The sequence below is a fragment of the Dipodomys ordii genome, unplaced genomic scaffold (assembly GCF_000151885.1).
Source record: "Dipodomys ordii isolate 6190 unplaced genomic scaffold, Dord_2.0 Scaffold57, whole genome shotgun sequence".
Taxonomy (NCBI): Eukaryota; Metazoa; Chordata; class Mammalia; order Rodentia; family Heteromyidae; genus Dipodomys; species Dipodomys ordii.
Genome location: NW_012267273.1, coordinates 6,919,598 through 6,940,814, shown reverse-complemented (window position 1 = coordinate 6,940,814; position 21,217 = coordinate 6,919,598). Strand labels below are relative to the sequence as shown.

The following is a 21,217-nucleotide window of genomic DNA, read 5'->3' as shown; positions in this document are numbered from 1 at the left end:
ATAAAAATAACAACAAAGAAAATAAATTCTATTTCTTGGAGTTCATTTGATAAATATTATTTTATATAATTAGATGCACATATGTAGGGCCTTTGTATACCTCTCCTGAGAATATCCTCCTTTGGTCTCACCGTGTGTGAATGTCTAGAGACCTGTATAATTTATCATGTACCAGAGTATTTTTTTTTTTTAACCATGCAGTGTGTTTGCTTGTAGGTTTGCAGGCACATGGTAGCTACCACAAATGAGGGAATCCATGCAACCAATATTTCTCTGGGTCTAGCTTACTTCTTAATGCAAATTTATGACATTACATGGACTTTTCTATGTGTGTGCATCCTTATATATTATGTTAAGTCTTTTGTGATATTTAAGTAAGAAATGTTGCTAGTGGCTCCCACCTATATTCTCAGGTACTCAGGAGACTGACATCTCAAGATCATGGTTCGAGGCCTGTCCTTGAGACTCTTTATCTCCAATTAGCCACCAAAAAGCCAGACGTGGAGCTGTGGCTCAAGTGGTGGAGCATAAGCCTTGAGTGAAAATGATCAGGGACAGTGCCCAAGCCCTGAATTCAAGCCATAGGACCAAAAAAAAAAAAAAAAAAAAGCAGCTAATTGAACAAGCTGCACTGTTTTGTAGTTACATTTCATCTTCTAACTGAAAATTTCTATTCCACATTTCATGTAAATTCTAGCTGCCCCAAATTAATTTTTCATGTCCAGTTAATCATTAATGAAAATTATATTTTTTACTTTAAACACAATTTTAATGTAAATCATATTAAAAGTAAACTATACTGAAATTAAAAAGTGGAGTTGTAGCCCAATCTTTTTTTTTTGGTTGGTCATGGGGTTTGAACTCTGACTTCTGGTTTTCTGAGTTGTTTATTGGAGATGAGTCTCATGGAGTTTCCTACCTGGGCTGGCTTTGAACCATGCTCCTCAGATCTCAGCCTCTTGAGTAGCTAGGATTACAGGTGTGAGCCACCAGTGCCTGGCTAGTTGTAGCCCACTCTTGAGTGAAAAAGAAAAGGTAAAAGATAGTACCCAGGTACTGAATTCAAGCCCCTCTGCCCTCCCAAAGAAGCTGGATGCCAGTGGCTTATTCCTATAATCCTAGCTACGTAGGAGCCTGATATCTGAGGCTCAAGAATAAAAGCTAGCTTGGGCAGGAAAGTCTGTGAAACTCATCTCTAGTTAGCCACCAAAGCCAGAAATGGGGCCGTGGCTCAAATAGAGTGCTAGCCTTGAGTGAAAAAACTAAGAAATACTGCTACCAGTCCCCCTCTCCCCCCCCCTGCAAAAAAGAATCCAAAATGGTTAATATATCAATTCTCTTAGATTTGAAGGAAGTAAAAATCAATAGTAGACATGGAATGTTAAAGCTAAGTGAAGCCTTAGGGACATTGTAATTGTCTTTTCCACTAATTTCGTTTTGCATCAAATTAATGTGTGTTTTATTTTTCTGCCTTTCAGATAATATTTGCTATGGTAAAGTCTATGAATAGAAAAAGATTATGGAGTTTCACCGAGGAAGAAGTCTCAGAACGGGTGCTAGTTCATCTTTGCTCTTCTACAAAAAAGTATCCTTTACTTAAGTGTTTATAGTTACAAGTATAAGGCACCAAAACAGTGTTCACAATATTTTCTTAAACATTTATTAATGTCTTCAGGTTTTCATTTCAAACTCAGAGCATTGAGCTGCTTGGCAGTACTCTACCAATTGAGCCAACTCCAACTATCTTTTTGCTTTTATTTTAGAGTCTAATGGATTTTTCTACTCAGGCTGGTCTTAGATCATAATCATCTGGATCTCAGTTTGCTGAGTAGTTAGAATTATTGGTATTAGCTACCAGAACCTGGCTTAAATAATCCTTTTTTTTAAATAAAAAATTACAGTCTGCTTTTTGTTTTTGTTAATATATAATTTTTATTAGGCCTGTCAATAATAACAATAGTAATAATATTGAAAATTTTGAATAGTAAGGACTGAGGATTAAGTTCTTTGCCAGTCATCTCTACATACCTTAGTAAGCCTTGTAAGGAGATATACATGCCTACGGACAGTCAGACTAATGTTTTTTTGTTTTGTTTTGTTTTTTTTGCTGGTTCCTGGGGCTGAACTCTGGGCCTAGGCACTGTCCCTGAGATTCTTTTGCTTAAGGGGAGTGCTCTACTAACTTGAGCCACACCAAGTTCCACTTGGAACTTTTTTGAGTAGTTTATTGGAGATGAGAATCTCACGGAGTTTCCTACCCAGGCTGGCTTTGAACTACAATCCTTAGATCTCAGCCTCCTGGGTAGTTAGGATTACAGGCATGAGCCACTGGTACCCAGCTTTAATGGCTTTATTTTAGTAAAAAAAATTACCTTTATTCCTTAAAGATAAAATGTGCAGTTCAAAGCATAGATGCACTATGCTGGACAGTATAGACCTCTTTGAAATCCCTATGCCTTTGGCCAGGATTGAGTAAATCTAAAAACCAATTACAAGACCTCCTTAGAGTGTTTTCTCTTTAATGTACCAGGGAAGAACTTCCAAGCAAGAAGCAGCCTCACTAAAGGAGTAGCACTCCAAGGGCCCAATAAATTAGGACTCCTTGGAGACAAAATGATGAGTCTTAGAGAAAATGAGCTTTTTATTTACTTGTTATCTACCTGGGAAGTTGCATGAGTTTTCAACCTAATAGATATTCTAATGCTTGATCCCATCCAAACCAGCACTCTCTTTTGCTTTACAAGTCATGTTTGAGGGAAACTTTACAAATGCTTCCACTCTATTTTAATTAATAATGTTGAGAAATCCTGGTGTTTTAAAACACCAAGATTACTATATTCTGAACAGTTTATATGTATGTACACATAAACATGTCTATACATTTACATATACATCTTTAGCTATATAACATTGTGATGTGTAAAAATTCTTGGATGCAGGTACTATTTATTTTTTGGTGGTGTATATTTTGGTAACTATTAAGAATTAATTCTTTTTTGTTCATTTCTATCCTTAATTAGTAAAGAATATCATGTCGAACTTATGATGTCCATGATCCAAAGGTAAGACGAATTGATTTTTACTCTTAGAAATGTTTAAAGATTTTTGTTTTGCAAACATTAAAAAATTCTCTTTTATATTGTTTGAAAAGTTTTCAGTGCTATAATTCCTTATTGCTATCTATAATCACTTTTTTTTCAGAGTATGAGTAATTTTATTACAGTTAAGGAAAAAATTTTAGTTGTTAAAATATTTTTGCTAACTTACATATTTAATCTTACATTTACGAAGGTGATTATACGGGGCTGGGAAGGTGGCTCAGTCGTAGAGCGCTTGCCTTGCTTGCATGAGGCCCTGGGTTCAATTCCTCAGCACCACATAAGCAAAAAGAAAAAAAGCGGGAAGTGGTGCTATGGCTCAAGTGGTAGAGCACTAGCCTTGAGCTGAAGAGCTGAGGGACAGCGCCCAGGCCCAGAGTTCAGGGCCCACACCCAGACTCAAAAAAAAAAATTAAAACAAAAGAAGGTGATTATAAAAGTGACTGAAAATGTCTTTGTAACTAGCATGCTTAGTCAATAAGCTACCTGTATTCAGGAATCCAGATCATTATTGTGTTAAGATGAAAAAATAGTAACTTTTAAGTTTTGTTAACAAGGAGGAACAAAAAACGGAGAACAACTGACACCTACTAGAATATATTTACTTGCTACAAATCAGAATTTTTAGAATTGTCACTATAGAGGAGATCAGTAAATGCATGAGGTGTAGAGGAGTTTTCATATTCTAAACCCAGAACTTTCTGTCCTTTTCCTATCTGTCCTTTGGGGGATGCCATAGTTGCCTAGTGTGTGTAAATTAGTACTGAATTTAATGTATGCTTTCTTCTCTACTTAGTTTACCCTTTGATCAAGAAATACGACCAAATACTTTGGATATTAGTTTATGCTAGTTGTTAGGTTGTATGCTTCCATGATGTTTCATCAATGCATATATTTTATCTAAACTATATCGTCTATGTTTTTCTGTTTTATCCCTTGCTTAAGTGTTCACCAAGACCAGCAGATTGGAAGTATCAGAATGGACTGTCCACCTCATGGCTTTCCCTAGAGTGTACTGTTAATATTAACATTCATATCCCACTTTCTACTACTTCTGTCACCTATACTCTGGAGAAAAATACAAAGGTATCAGAGTGGTAACAGTGGTAACAGTGCTTATTTGCTTGACAATCTGCTGCCTGGTTCTGACAGTCATTTCATATCCTCATAATTGTACTGCATTTAGAATGATTGTGTTATATCTGAGTAGTTAACAAATTATTCCAACCAGATTAGGAGTGTCAAGTTATACTAGTATATTTAGCACATAGATGCTTAATTAACATTTGTTAATTAACCTATGTAAAATGTAGCTATATTGTTTAAGTCTTATACTTTCTCTTGATACTTATTGGTTTTGTCTTCTTTTTCAAGTCATTTATATTTCTGTAAAGTTTATTTCATTTTTCAATTATTTTTCCAAATTGAAGAAGGCAAATGATGTTACTTATTTTTCCTCTTTAATGCTGCTTTATATTATTTGTTTGAGGATCGTTTTTTCTTACCATACTTTGAACAATAATGGACATGATTAAATTTTGTTATATAATAAAATTCATGTAGCTAATAAAACTGATCTGTGATATATATATGTTAACTTAGGACAGTGATTGGAAAAATTATTATGTGGATAAGGTACCAAATGATTAGGGTATAGGTTTTTTTTTTTATTATGACTCTTTGAGTAGATTTAAATACTTCAAAACTGAGAGTTAAGGCTTTTAAAATTTTCAATGTATTAAGTAGAAAAAAATTGAGCTTAGAGAGTTGGAGATGAAATTATATCTGAAAGATTTCCATGTTATGTTTCTTTTAAGAATGGACTTACACGGTGGGCCAAGCAAATAGAAAATGGTGTTTATTTAATTAATGGAAAAGTTAAAGATGGAGATTGTGATCTATTAGAAGGACAGGTGAGTAAAAGAAAAATTACCTTCTTATGAAATAATTTGTGCTTAGATTTATCTTTTGTACTGGCCATCATGAAAACTGGTTTCATGTACTAATTGATATTCTGATGTAGTTAGAATCATAAAGCCTGCATTAGGGTGTGTCATTTTAATTTAGTCTTCATATTATAAACTTCATACTAAATTTTGATTGAAACAAAATGTGTTAAGTAATATGTTTGTATAAAAAGGTAAGTGCAAATGAGAAATAAGATTGCTTTTTTTCTCTCAGGTATTTACTATATGTAGAATAGTTTTCTTACAACTATTGTGGTTTTTTTTTAGAAAAAATCTAGAGGAAATACTCAAGTAACCAGTCATTCTCTTGATGTTCGAGTACTAACACATTTGGTAAGTATTTTAAATACTACTTATTTAAAATGTATTATTTTTAACATAGTTTAGTGAAATTGTTTTTGCATTTCAGAGTAAAGAAAAATTTACAGATATAAGAAACTGTATAAGATTTCCAGTTACATGAACAGTACTCACAAGAAACATTTTATTTATGTTTTCCCTAATTTTTAAGTTTTTTATCAATGTATACTAGTTTTAATAGATTAAAGGGCTTTATAAATGTATTTGGTATTTCATGTATGTATGAGTTGTCCTTTGGTGATATTCGCTTCTCTTACATTGTCTGCCCTTTTCCCATGGTCCCCTTTATCTTCCTAAATAATTTTCTTTTACTTTTTTTGTTTATTATTTTACGTAGATTCCACATGTGAGAAAAAACATGTGATTTTTGTCTTTGTGGATCTGGCTTATTCTGTTTACTATGATGAACTCTACCTACCATCTATTTTCTGCAGTTGACATAATTTTGATATGGCTGAATAAAAGTGTGAAGTGTGTGTGTGTGTGTGTGTGTGTGTGTGTGTGTATGTATGTTTGTGTGGTGTTCTTAATCCATTCATCATTGATGATATCTAGACTGACTTCATAACTTTGCTATTGTGACTAGTTCTACAATCAGTATTAGTATTTAGGTAACTACATTGTATACTGATAAAAGATTCTCTAACATATATACTCAGAAGTGGTATACGTGGATCACCGGCTATTTCTATTTTAACTTTATATGGGCCTCCCTTCTGATTTTTTTAGTGGCTGCATTGATTCACACCCTCACTAACAGTAAATGAGAGTTCTCTTTCTTGCATCCTTGACAGAATTGGTTGTTTTCTTGATAGTAATTCTAACTGTAGTGAGATTGAATCTCTCTCTTACAATTCCTTTATGGCTAAAGATATTAAGTATTAAGCAACTTTAATAAAACTGAACATCTCTTCCAGTTTAATTTGGAGGCCTCCTTTCTAGTGAGCAGCTTTTTGATATATCAATTTCTAGTACCTCTCAGAGGGGATAAAATAAACATCACTACCAGGACAAACTAGATACAGAAATGCAATTAAAATAAAGCCAACTACTGTATCAGCAATAATCTTAGAAAAGAAGATAGCAAAAATAATATAGAATAATCTATGTAATTAAAAATTAATATAATAAAAATAAATGAATAAAATAAAGGAGGGGCTTCATAGATCAGAGAAAAGAAGGAAAAGCAGAGTTAAGAGGAAAACAATAAGGGAAAGAACGTGATAAAATAAAAAGATAAATCTTTACAATATAAAACATATATAAATGAAATTAGTTAAAGGTACGAGGAGCCATAGAAATAGATATGTGGAAGGTATTTATAAAGTGAAGTAGCCATGGTAGTTTATGTCTGTAATCTTAGCTCCATCTCCCACATACTTGATTGGTATACCAGTGAACTGTACCAATGACATAGCATTCTTCCAAAAAACAGTATCAACATTGTCACCTTACTGTTTCATTTGATGATGAAGTTTTTAATGGACCATAGACCTGTAAAATTATATGAACTGTGGTGGACTTTTTACTAACAAGACCTTAGCCATAGTTAAATTTGAATTCTTAAAAATAACTAATTTTTGCTTGAACTGTATTAGACATTGATTATTAATGCTCTTTTCAGTAACTATGTTTACTCACATTTTTGTATTTTATCATTTTTTTGTTTTCTTCTTTAGTTTCTAAGCATGTAACACTTCTCTCAAGTTGTATTACTTTTGTTTTATTCTCCCAAGCAAAACCACTTATTTACTGATTTATTTCAAGTGTACTTGAATTATAAATTATCTTCTTATCATGACCAGTTTTTTTCAAATATTACTGTTGACTTTTTCTCCTAGGTATAATCCTTTTTTTTTTATTGTGAACATACTGTACAGAGGGGTTACAATTACATGGGCAAGATAATGAGTACATTTCTTATCAAGCATTGTAGCCTCCTCCTTTGTTTCCCCTTACCATCCCTTCCCATCCTGACCAGTTTCATTAATCATGCTTTTTATGTTCCTTGTGAAGATAGGCTGTCAATAAGGGACTTTGTAACATTTCATGCTCTCTCTGTTTTGGTACATATTAGGATGGTGAGGTTAAAATGTAAAACATCTGAAAACCAAGCATGAGTGAGTACTCCTTACACTAATGATGGAACTGCGATATGAAAATAACAACCATTTCATCAGTTTAAAATCATTAATATTTTGTGGTCACACTCATAGTTGACATTATTTTTATGTATACAAACCGTAGCATTACATTTAGCATGTGGAAGTTGTGTATTGAAAGTATATAAATAAATGGGAGGGTATACATTGATTATAATTTTACCATATTTATCATGTCCTACTTGGTATACTTATTTTGTATAGTTCTTTTTTTGTGTGTTTTTGGTCATGGGGTCTGAACTGTGGGTCTGGGAGCTGTCCCTCAGCTCTTCAGCTCAAGGCTAGCACTCTACCACTTGAACCATAGCACCACGTCCAGCTTTTTCTGCTTATGTGGTGGTGAGGAATCAAATCCAGGACCTCAAGCATGCAAGGCAAGCACAATACTACTGAGCCACCTTCCCAGCCCCTTTTGTGTAGTTCTCATGGACACTTGGTATCTCCTACTATACTATGTTTCTCTGCATTTTTAATGTTTTTTTTATTGTGAAAATATTGTACAGAGGGGTTACAGTTACATGAGCAAGGTAATGAGTACATTTCTTATCAAGCATTGTTTTTCTCCTACCATCTCTTCCCTCTCACCTCCACAACTATACTCCACACCTTAATTGTAAAGTTTGTTTTTAAGATAGTGTCTTGTACATCTCATTGTTACAATGGATCAACCTGTATCCCTATTTAAACATTCCACCTCACCCCAGTTAGAATGACTATAATCAAGAACTCTAATAACAACAGATGCTGGAGGGGATGTGGCCAGAAGGGAACCCTACTGCATTGTTGGTGTGAGTGTAAACTTGTTCAACCACTTTGGAAAGCAGTATGGAGGTTCCTCAAAAGACTCCACATAGAACTCCTCCCCTATGACCCAGCAATCCCACTCTTGTGCATTTACCCAAATGATCACAAACAAGACCATACTAAAGCTATCAGCACAACTAATGTCTGCATTTTTTATCTTCACACTGCTTACCAGACTAATCAGTAAATAATGCATTTCTTAGTGAATATTTTGCAGATTGATACTTTGCATGTCTTTGTTAATAAGAACATATTTATATGTAGTTAGGCTTTATTTCAACTTACATTCAAAATGGTTATAAAATATAACTTATAAAGAGAAATATTGAGGTTTTTAAATAATTTATGGAGAATATTTAAAATATTCTTGACTTAGTAAAAATTTCCTTTCATCTCAGCAGCTTTGATACCCAAATGGTTAAAATGTTATTTTTAAAAATTTCCTTCTCCTAAACGTGATTTATGTGATGTTTCAATGCCATATAGTTAATTATTGTTGGTTGTCAAGACTGAAACAAAGTTTATCTTTCAGCTCTTGAATTCAGACCACAGATCCACAGCCACAGTCCAGACATGCAGTGGTTCTATAAACCTTAAGGGTGCTGTAAAATGCAGAGCATATATTCACAGCAACAGGCCCAAGGTGAAAGATGCTGTACAGGTATGGAAGGAGTGTTGTTGGCGTATGAAAAGTGAAAGCAGGTCAGCATAGCTACTCAAAATCCTAAAATTTTAGTTGATGAAGACCCAATAGGCAATAAAATATACTATGTAATTGATTCTAAGATTTCCACATACCCACCATTTACTTGTTCATCTTTATAATGCTAGAGGCTTAGGAAATATTCCATACTTGAATCATATTAACATGTTTAAAATGCTTACTGTTGGGAAAACTGAATATATTTTTTTATTGACATCATGTAGTTGTTTAAGGGGGTTTCATTTTACCAAGTCCATTTAGAAAGCTCAATTTTATTTATTTATTTATTTATTTTTGTCAGTCCTAGGGCTTGAACTCTGGGCCTGGGCTCTGTCCCTCAGCTCTTCAGCCCAAGGCTAGTGCTCTACCACTTGAGCCACAGCGCCACTTCCAGCTTTTTCTGTTAATGTAGGAATCGAACTCAGGACCTCATGCATGCAAGGCAAGCACTCTACCACTGAGCCACCTTACCAATCTATCTTAAAAAAGAAAATATTTATAAACTGGCCACTGGTGGCTTGTGCCTGCAATTCTAGGTACTCAGGAGACAGAAAACAGGTGGATCACAATTTGAGGCTAGCTCAGGCAGAAAGTTTACAACCAATAGCTGGGTGTGGTAGAATGCGTTTATCATCCTATCTGTGTGAGAATCTGATATTTTGAGGATCATGATTCCAGGTAAATCCAGGCAAAAATGTATACAAGACCTCATTTCAAAAGGAAAGTTTGAGCATGCTGGTATATGTCTGTCATCTCAACTGTGGCAGGAACCATAAACAGGAGGATGGTGGTCCAGGTCAGCCTGGGCAAAAAAAAAAAAAGAGTTACTAGATATTAGATAGTGTTCTACGGTTTACAAGTTGAAAAAGTATGATTGGTATTTATGTAATAAAAACACATGGAATGCTGGCAAGATTCGTTTAGATTAGTTTTTAATTTACTATTTAGATGAGATTAAGCAAATTTGTCAATCATTACACTATAAATATGTTAGCCTTGTTAACTTAAGGGACATAATAAATAGAGTGATGAGTAAGATATTTAGTAGACATAATCTAGATAATCAAATAATTGTGTTCTTATTTAATTAATGCAAACCTGACGTATTTATTTCTTACTTTGTTTTTGTTTCTTTTTTCTCTATAGGCAGTGAAGAGAGATATATTGAACACAGTTGCTGATCGTTGTGAAATACTATTTGAGGATCTGCTTTTGAATGAAATATCAGAAAAAAAAGTTATGAGTATAAAATAAGTACTTTTATTCGATGCTGAGTATAAAATCAGTACTTTTATTTCAAGTATTTATTTTTATACAATAAGATCGCAATATATAAGGGATATGCCATCGCTTACAGTGTTTTTTAGAACAAAATGACATCTTTTATTATTCTAAGATAATTTTTCGGTTGTTTTCCTTCCAGAACAGTTTTAACACTTTATAATGGCAGATCTGTCAATATTTAACTATTTGGGGGACAATTTTTTAAAAATCTTGTTTTCTTAGTGAACACTACCAACATTTTAAAGTCACAATTTTGTGGGGTTTTTTCGGTCATGGGGCCTGAACTCTGGGCCTGGGTGCTGTCCCTCAGTTCTTTAGCACAAGACTATTTGAGCCACAGCTCCACATCTGGCTTTTTCTGCTTATGTCATGCTGAGGAATCGAACCCAGGGCCTCATGCATGCAAAGCAAGCACTCTACCACTGAGCCACCTTCCCAGCACCATGAGGTTTTTAAATACCTGATCTTTTTGAAGAACTTACGTATAATCAAAGTATTAACATATCACTTTTGAGTATCACATAGCAAACAGGTCCTCCACTAGGCACTATTTGTAAAATACATTAATTTACATGCTTTCCAGCATGTAAAGGTCTAATAGACCTTCTTAGTTTGAAAATCAAGGTTGAGTCAGTGTCTTACCCCTTAGTAACTATTCTATCTATATATTAGGTTTGATAGACTAATATTAACCCCATCTATATTTTTGTATGTTAGATCTTTGAGATTGCCTTTCCATATTTAACAAATAGTCCTGAAGTTCCAATTACTATAGTATACAAATTTGATGAAATATGAATTTTAATCATACATGAAGCAATTGTTTTGAAATGATATGAAGCCTGTGTTTATTCCCAACAAGAAGAACAACAAAATATACATAAGACAAAGCAAAAAGAACACAAACATAGTTACAGAAATAAGAGAATTGGGTATACATAAGACATAAGACAAAGCAAAAAGAACACAAACATAGTTACAGAAATAAGAGAATTGGGTAAAAGCATATTACCTAAGACTTACAACATCCTTATGAAAGAGAGAATTAACCAGGATCCCATGAAAAGAACTTTAATCCCTTTTGAGGACCTGTCTCCAAGTGACTAAGGACCTATTAGACCTTACAAGTTGTGCTTCCCAATATCACCTTATTGAAGACTAGGCTCCCAATATGTGGACTCTTGGAAAATAAACCATGTCAAAACCATGTCAGATTCTGCGTCTCTTCTGCTACTAGCATAGTGACCTCCCATCCTGCCTCCATAAGCTCCATTTTTTTAAAGTGTAAAACAAGAATTGTAATAGCTGCTTTTGGAAGCTATGAGATTAAAATAGATGATTTTGTAAAGTCTCATATTCAGGCTAATATATGCCAAACCTTGAGTAACAGTAATTGCTATTGTAGCCAGGAAGCAGTGGGGAAGGTAGTAGGAGATATTCAAGGACATACCTCTAGTGACCAAGTCTTCTGAGTAGGCCCCACACTAGTTTCTGCTACCTCCTCATAATGTTACCTCATATTATGAATCCATCAATGTATTAGTTAGACCATATCCCTTTCAATCAAGTTATTTCTCAAAAGTCCCATTTTTATTAACATTAACATTGGGGACCATATCTTTACCATACACAATGGTTCTTTCTGTTGTTATTGTGGTTTTTTTTATTTTTTTATTTTTTGGTTGGTCATGGGGCTTGAACTCTGGGTCTGGGTGCTGTCCCTCAGCTCTTCAGCTCAAGGCGAGTACTCTACCACTTGAACTACAGCACCACTTCTGGTTTTCTCATAGTTAATTGAAGATAAGAGTCGCAAAGACTTTCCTGCTGGGCTGGCTTTGAACCGTGATCCTCAAATCTCAGTCTCCTGAGTAGCTAGGATTACAGGCATGAGCCACTGGCACCCAGCTTCTGTTGTTATTGTTTTGTTTGTTTATGTATATGTCATGGGTCCTGATCATTTTACTCAGTATATCTTTCTTAAATGTTATGATCTTGCAGATATGGTAAGATGTATAATGATTATCTTGTAATCTACCTAATTACAGATGTTAACTTTATATTTCCAATGTTTATTATAGACATATTCTTGGAATTCTTACTGTTCATATTGAAAGACTTGGTTTTTCAATGAAATAAGTAAAATGTGGGAATGCCAATCAGTGCTTTTACTTAAGAGTGCTTTTATTTGATTCCCCTTAAAATGTATGCCAGATCTTCCCTATTATTTGTTGTAAGTCTTCATTCAGTTCTTCCCTGTGTACTGTGATAGGAGGATCCTCCCTTGATTACAAAATAGAGGTCATGATTAGGTCATTAATCATGAAATCTTTTCATCCTTACATCACTATTTATTCATGTACATATCCTTTCAAAATAGTTGTAATCTTTTGCCTGTACCACATTTCTATTGCCTGATTATACTTCTTATCCCTTTGTGTGCTTTTGCTCTTAGATTTAGCTTACATATCACATTTTCTATATAATTGTTTCTATGTGCCAGGATTCTATTTTTAACCAGTAGCAACCCATTCTTTATAAAATTGGCTTAAGTTGAAAAAGATTTCCTGTTTGGTCTTACTCAAGTTATATTGAACTGAATACTCTGTTGGTGGATAGTCCTAAGGGACTCTTCCCTCCCCCAAATGATCCTTTTTCCCATTTTAAATCTCAAACCCACTGAAAAAATTGGTCTTATTTAGGCACTAAAATGCTATCTCTTATATATGTGTGTATTATGTATGTATGTATGTATAATACTAGAAGTCAGAGTGCCTGCTAGGCAGGTGCTGTACCAATTGCATCACACTCTCAGCCATATAGTTGATCTTAACATATCAAGAGTTTAAAAAAATCACCAGTTTAATAACTTGTAACATTATAATTGATTTTAAGATATGAAAATAAAAGAAAAATTGAGTTTAATAATAGAAGTATATCTTGAAGTTTTTGTCTTAAGATGCTTCAAATATTGATTGCTTACAATAGAATATATCTGTTATCGACATGTAGACTATTTACATGGTGCAGCACAAATTGCAGTCATGTAGTTGTACAGCTAGGAGGCAGTCTGGTCAAAGAGGAAAATTATTCTCTCAGTTCTTACTGAGAGAAATAAATAAAATAATACACAGAATCTAGAAGAACCTTAAGTCATGACATTTAAGGACTTGTTCTTTATCTTAGTTTTGTATGTAAAGCTAAAGCATTTCTCTGATAATATTACTATTGAAATGAGCCAGTTTTCTACTTATTCTTTTCTGCTGAATTAAACAGTAATGATGTGCTTATTTGAGCTAATGCCTTTATATTAGAAATTTGGGGACAATATATTATTCTAACTTGTAAGTATCCAAAAAAATGTAGTTAAGTTATTCATTAGTTTTGTAATTCAGATTTTTTCCTCAATACCTTTTACCAAAACATTATAAGCATACTAGAAAGAATAGCAATAGAGAAGTTTAAAAAGCAAGCTAGCCAAGTGTTTTGCTGTACTGGCATAATCCCATTAGGAAAACCAAAAAGCAGCTGTTGAGTTCAAGGCCAGCCTGGGCTATGTTTTGAGCCAGACTGATTCTCTCAAAAGTAAAGGAAAAGAAAGTAAGATGGAGTTGTTACAAAATATATGCTTAGTGTCTTAAACACATTTCATAGCTAGTATGATGACAATAGTATGTCCTATATACTTCCTATAGATAGGCCCCAATTTTACTGCAAATATGCATGAATAAGGGAAAAGTTGGCTGTAAAATTTAAGAATTCTTCTTGAGTATTCCATCATAGGATGTTATTTAAGCAAGAATGTGTAATCATCAGCAACTTTATCTTTAAGGTAATGGTAAATTTTTAAGTTTTATAGTAGTGTCCTTTAATTTCTTAATGAAGCCAAGAGAATTAAGTTAAAATAGAACTCAGTAGTGTGATACCAATCATAAATGCATTGTAATCTCAAGCTTTTTTTCTGTTATTGTTTTCATCTACTTCTAAAATATGTACCAGTGAAAGATTTATCTAAATATTGATACTGTTCTCTCTCCTTTAGATTCTGAGAAAGAGTTCCACATCCTCCCTCACCGAGTTTTTGTCCCCATTCCTGGTTCTACTGTAATGTTCTGTGATTATAAATTTGGTGATGAGTCAGCTGAAGAAATCAGAGACCATTTTATAGAAATGTTAGATCAGATGATTCAACTAGATGATTTGGAAGTTGCAGAGGAAATAAACACAGGTAAGTAAGAATCTAATTAGAATACAGCTGACCTCACTTATAAGATGTCTGGATTAAATTTCATGTGTTTAGATTTCCATGAAGCTAACTCTGAGATTTCATAATACTAAGACAATTAAAATTAATCTGATGAGTTTCTCTCTGTATAAATAAGCATACACTGTTTTCTTTGGAAATTGTATCACACTTTAAGATAATTCAGGTTTTTTTAAGTCCAGCAAGTGGATTTTGGTAAGACAAATTTAGCCTTAAATAGATGAAAGCTTGTAGCTTTTAGGTATTATTTTAGTATAATAGAAAAGTTTTCTCAAAAGTCATCTAACTAGGGGCTAGGAGGGTGGCTCAGTGGTAGAGTGCTTGCTTAAAATGCATGAGGCCCTGGGTTTGATTCCTTAGTACCAAATAAGCAGAAAAAGCCGGAAGTAGCACTGTGGCTCAAGTGGTAGAGCACTAGCCTTGAGCTGAAATGCTAAGGGACAGCGCTTAGGCCCAGAGTTCAGGCCCTACAACTGGCCAAAAAAGAAAAGTCATCTAACTATTGGCTTCAGTATCTTATCAAATGTTTAAAACTTTATTAAACATTTTCTATATAATTTGCTTTTCTTCATATTCTCATCATTTAATTGGGACATTAAAGTGAAATGTGCAGTTCCAAACATCAGTACAAGAGAATTTTTATAGTATATGGATTTGCTATCCATTCACACAGGATATTCTTTTCCTGGCCATCATTTCAAAATACATGACCTCTCATTTTGGAAGTTTTGCTTTGTTATTATTTTAATTTTTAAAAAATTTATAGTGAGCACAAGGTATAAAGTATATCCATGAATGAATATATATGGGGAAAGTCTTCCTGAAATATTTAAAAGTATGTAATAACAATTATTAGTAATTCTCACTAAGTACTGAGTAAAAAGCAACTTACCCTTTTGGAAAATTGTGATATTATAGCACAAAATTCTAAGTGTACTCTGACTTGCACACTGACTTAACTTTATGTTACTCTAAATTGTTGTTAATTTATTTATACTTTAACATTTGGCATAGTAATGAGTATATTCCAAGAAATGTATCGTTTCAGTTTCATTATGGTATAGGTCATTCATTCAACAAGTTGTAATCTTGGCAGGTAGACAATATACATGAAGGTGATGCCAGCTTAATTTGCCATCCTTTGCCCCTCTCATTGGTGATGATTAAATCTAGAGCTTCACACAGCTTGGGCAAATGCTGTATCACTAAACTACAATCCAAACTCTATCATTTTGTATGCTATACTTTCACATAACCAGTAGTGTATTAAGGTTTGTTTATACCAGCAAACCCACAAACCTTTAAGTTAAAGGTTATTCTGTAACATTGTGATTGCTGCAACAGCTACAACCTAACTAGACAATGGAAACTGTCAGCTCCGTTGATATATTATGTGACCTGGACCATCACATTTGCCACTGACTGAAACATTGGTATGCAGACATTATTTATATAGAAGTTTACTTTTGGTGAAAATGTTAGAAAACATATTTTCTAAAATGAAATATGCATTAGGTTAGAATGATATCGACACCTTATTAAATACTGAAGTTCAGAATTATAATGAAAAAGGAGTTATAATGAAATTATAATGTGTAAATAATGTTAAAGTATAATGTTTCGGTCTTATAATTTGTATCAGTTCTTCTGAAGTTTGAATTAGGGATTCTTTATAAAAGTAAGTCTCAAAATACTTCAGATTGAGTTCACATTCAAAAGTTGAGGGTCTGGAATATGGCTCAAGTGGTAGAGTACTTGTCTACTAAGTGCAAAATTTAAATCCTGCTCAAACCACTAGGGGAAGAAAAAAGGCAAAAATTGAAATAACATGTTTATGAGCATTAAACTTTAAAGTGGCTTTAATATTTGTAACTCTTTGATTACTATTTTTTTGTTCTGTAATGTTGTTGACTAGTTGCTATGTTTAAAATACATATTTTGCCAAATGAGGTAAATGACTTAAGGGATGAGAACAATTTGTTTGTCAAAATGACTCATTTGTGGTGAGGATAACTGGCTTTACCATTTCTTAGATGTGTTAGTCATCTCCTAGTACACATTAATTTAGATGTACTTTGTCCATAGTATCAGATGAAAAAAATTTTGAAACCACACCTTCAAAATCTGTTAGCTGACAATTTTGTCTTGGTATTAAAGTCAAATTTATTTTTTTCTTTTAAAATAATTGTTGTATTTTTGTTTTTTTTTAAATTATTGTTTAAAATTCTTATTTTCCTTTTTAAGTTATTAAGTAGTTACATAAAGGGTTTATTGTTCCAAAAGTCAGCTTATAAGTACTGTGCTTCTTGGTCAGTGTTACTCTTCCATCATGTCTCTGTAAATAGGAGCATCAATCTGAAGTAAGTTCCTTTGGATTCTATAAAGCAGCAATGCACTTGTCCAGTGAATGGGAATAGGTAGAGAAAGGAACTGGTCAGGCTCCAAGAGTATTGTAGTCCTACTTCAATTTGAATAGGAGCACTTTCACCTAGTTTTTGTACTGAGATCTTCTGTCAGATTTCATCTGTTTTCATAGTATTCTTGAACACTGCAGTAAAATATGCACTGGATGGTAGGATCTCATTTATTAGCAGTTCAAACATTTCTAATTAGTTTTAAGCAAACTCAGATAAGAAAATGTAGATTACTGGGGCCAGGAAGGTGGCTCAGTGGTAGAGCATTTGCCTTGCATGCATGAGGCCCTGGGTTTGACTCCCCAGCACCACATAAGCAAAAAGAAAAAAGCCAGAAGTGGCGCTGTGGCTCAAGTGGTAGAGTGCTAGCCCTGAGCTGAAGAGCTGAGGGACAGCGCCCAGGCCCCACGACTGGACCCCCCCCCCAAAAAAAAAAGAAAATGTAGATTACTGTCTGCATAGTGAAGTGGAAAGAGAACTTTTGTGTTGCATCCTTAGGTAACTATGCATGACTCTCATATACTTTAACCTCTTTGGTTCTACTTCCTTTGTAAAATAAGATGACATAGTTGTCTTGCTTCACAATCAGAGTGGTTTTAAGGTCAAGTTTCTTATGTTTTGTTCGTCTATTGCAAATTTCAGTGTTAATAGTCAGCAAACTTATTCAAATAGTCATTTTTAGATTTTATGGGCTGCACAGGCTGTCTTTCACATATTCCTGCTATAGTCCATTTTTCACTCAAGCTGATTAAAAATGGTAGTCATGGGGCTGGGAAGGTGGCTCAGTGGTAGAGCGCTTGCCTTGCATGCATGAGGCCCTGGGTTCAATTCCTCAGCACCACATAAGCAAAAAAAAAAAAAAAAGAAAAAAAATGGTAGTCATTTAATAACTGACTGTGGCTTAAGTCAGTGATTAAACTACATCAAATATTTTGAAAGCAATGTCACTTTGACATATATTCCATTTTATTCAATTATATTTGATAATGACTCAATTGCAGAGCATCAGTGGCTCATGCCTATAATCCTATACTCCTATCCTCAGGAGGCTAAGATGTGAGAATTTTGGTTCAGAGCCAGCCTGGGCAAGAAAATTCATGAGAGTTTCCTCTCCAATTAACCACCAAAAAGGCTGGAAGTGGAGTTGTGTCTCAAATGGTAGAGCACTAGCGTTGAGCACAAAAAATCAGGGGCAATACCCAGGCCCTGAGTTCAAGCTCTAGGACACACACACACACACACACACACACACACACACACACACACACACACGAAAGAAAATATTATTTACGGTATGTATTCCTTATTATGTTCTTTAAAATAATTTAAAATGATAGTTCTCACTTTGTGCAAATTTGTTATTGTTTCTTACAGCTTATGTGAGTTCCTCTCTGAATAGTGAAGTTTCTTTGGACAAGACAGATGATGAACAGCCTGTGCAACCAATTAAAACTACAATAGTATTGAAAATTCAGCAAAACATAGGTATTTTTCCTTCCTTCCTTCCTTCCTTCCTTCCTTCCTTCCTTCCTTTCTCTCTCTCTCTTTCTCTCTTTGTTTCTCTCTTCCTTCCTTCTTTTCTTTCTTTCTTGCCAATGTTGGGGCTTGAACTCAGGACTTGGGTTCTGTCCTGGAGCTTCTCTGTGATCAAGGCTAGTGCTCTACCACTTGAGTCACAGCACTACTCCTGGCTTTTTCTGTTTATGTGGTACCAAGGAATTGAACCCTTGTATGGCTTGAAGCCATTTTTATGGCTTCATACATGCCAGACAAGCATCCCACCACTAAGCCACATTGTCAGCCTTCATTTAGATTTCTTTAAAGTAATAGATTAAGCCATTATTGATTGAGTATTATGGAAAATGCCAATCACTGAGGGTAGAAAGATTTAAATGTATTATCACCTAAGTGCCCTCAAAGCTAACATGTCCTGTTAATTTCTTGGGTTAGAAATAAAAATATAATGTAATTTTTCCCCCAAGTCTTTCCATTTCCCTACAAATGGAGCAATGTCATTCTTTCTGATGAAAGCATAGAATTCCATTGGTTTCCCTCATTTGTAATAATTAGTATATGTCTAGAGCTACCAGATGAGCAGAATAGCTCAGTAGCTATGTACATATGACCATGTAAGATGATGCTAAACGATGCTAAAGGTATTTGATTTGGGTACCCTGGGTAGTATATGTACAATTATCTGAATTAGGAAAGGGAAGGGGAACAACAAAATGGTGAGACAAAGGACAAAGGGTGAACCAAAGCAACAGTGATACTCACAAGACAGTGTGTTGGGAATGAACTATAAAACTTGGCTAGGGAGGGGGGATTAGGAGGGAGGGAACATGGGGAAAAAATAAGGGAGGGGGTAACAAGTAACAAGTTTGACAAGAAATGTATTTGCTACCTTATGAATATAATTGTAACCCCTTGACAATAAAATTAATTTTTAAAATAGAAATAAAAATATAAACTGTTAGGAATTAATCAGTATAGTAGGCCACGTTATACAAACTAGAATTCCTAGTGTCAATGTTGTAGATTTTCATACAAGTTTTGTGAACAAAAAAGAAAACTCCAGTGGACATTTATAATGCACTTTTGTATTTTAAAGTTTCCAAAAAGTGTGTCAGTCACCAACATATGTTAGAGTTTTTGAACAAAGAATGGTAGACTGTTGTTTGGTAGAATACTAATCTTAGAAATGCTCAGCACTAAGACTTGACTGCAAGTTAGAATCAGAGATTCTTGCCACTGATTAGATAAGCTTTAGTTAATGAACTAAAGTCTTTGTACCTGGGTGCATTTGTCATTCTTTTTCTAACTTCATCCATGAAAAATAAAAGTTACCAACCCGATCCTACTTAGATTTTATAGTGATATAAAAATCTAAAAATACATATAAAAATACAACCTGGATTTTCTGTTTTTAATAGCTACATAGATTTGCATTCTAAAGACTGAAAACCATTTCCCATTGGAGCTGCTATTTTGAAGGAATAAACCATTATTCATTGAGTATTATTGAAGGTGTCAGAAGGTGGAGGTAGAAAGGTTTATATATATGTATATATATGTGTGTATATATATATATACACATATATATATGTTATCACCTATGTGCCCTTAAAGATAAAATGTCTTGTTAATTTCTTACATTTTTTTTTAAAAAACAAAGTGTATGAGACAGCTGGTATACTGTGTGAATATGTGTGTGCTTATATCTGTGTGTATTAATATACAATTGTGTATATTTATAGGAACCTTTGAAAATATTTGTTTTTTTTTCTCTTAGTGAACATGTCTATGTAAGGGACACACTTTGTCCAGTATTTGTATTTTAATTTTTAAAACCTTATTGACTTTCTGTGCATGCATATTTTTGTATATCTAGGATTGTGTGTGTATGTGTTTGTTTTCTGTGTGTATACTGTTTTATAGGCTCATCGTTACCTACATTTCAGACCTAGGATCAATTAAGCCTTTTTTTTTTTTTTTGCCTCATCCCATTTCCATGTGTTTTGTGTTTGTTTGCTTTTAGGTGTGATTGCAGCATTTGCAGTTGCAGTTCTTGCTGCGGGTATCTCCTTTCATTACTTCAGTGATTAGGGCGAGGCACAAAGAGCTTCCTGATCATCCTGGGAACATTGATCGACAGCATGAATAAGAAAGTTGTAAATAATCCATCACCATTTAAGACAGTAGCAGCCAGATCTGCTACCAAAATGCCTATTAGATGTTTTTGACTGACATGAAATCACCAGCTGCCTTGTTTATCCTTGCTTATCTTGTAGGTGCCCCCGGTTTCTAAAAATAAAGTTATCTATCTAGATGGGAGTTGCATGTAACAAATCATTGTTATTTATTTTTAAAGTCTTCAAAATATGGGATATTGATTTGAATGACACATTGATTGGGACATTAGAAACTTCAGCAGAGTTGATGGTAATATCTTAGTAGTAGAGCATCAGTAGAAATTCCTTACAAGTATGCCAACAACTTATGGGATAAGTTCATTCTCTGGGTCCTCACTCCCAAAATGCTATATGATTTGTTCTGACCAAGGGTTAAGAAACCGTTTTTTGTTAGAGAAGATGGAATCCATTAAGAATGAAAACATGTTTTTTCTCAGGTTAATGCATTAATATATTGAATAAGATGATTTGC

The 21,217-nt window shown here is 34.0% G+C and overlaps 1 protein-coding gene across 2 annotated transcripts in view; it reads left to right on the top strand.

Moving 5' to 3' along the window:
- The window catches only part of LOC105989667 (chromosome unknown open reading frame, human C1orf27), a 32,939-nt gene extending 12,052 nt beyond the window's left edge, over nt 1-20,887 (top strand). For both annotated transcript variants that reach the window (XM_013021828.1, XM_013021829.1), the window contains 10 exons: nt 1,479-1,585; nt 3,026-3,062; nt 4,044-4,184; nt 4,916-5,011; nt 5,333-5,398; nt 8,924-9,052; nt 10,241-10,331; nt 14,418-14,603; nt 18,428-18,538; nt 20,592-20,887. In XM_013021828.1, the coding sequence (XP_012877282.1) occupies nt 1,479-1,585; nt 3,026-3,062; nt 4,044-4,184; nt 4,916-5,011; nt 5,333-5,398; nt 8,924-9,052; nt 10,241-10,331; nt 14,418-14,603; nt 18,428-18,538; nt 20,592-20,659 (1,032 nt within the window). In that variant the 3' untranslated portion in view covers nt 20,660-20,887. The remainder of the gene's footprint in view (nt 1-1,478; nt 1,586-3,025; nt 3,063-4,043; nt 4,185-4,915; nt 5,012-5,332; nt 5,399-8,923; nt 9,053-10,240; nt 10,332-14,417; nt 14,604-18,427; nt 18,539-20,591) is intronic.
- The last annotated feature ends 330 nt before the right edge of the window (nt 20,888-21,217 follow it).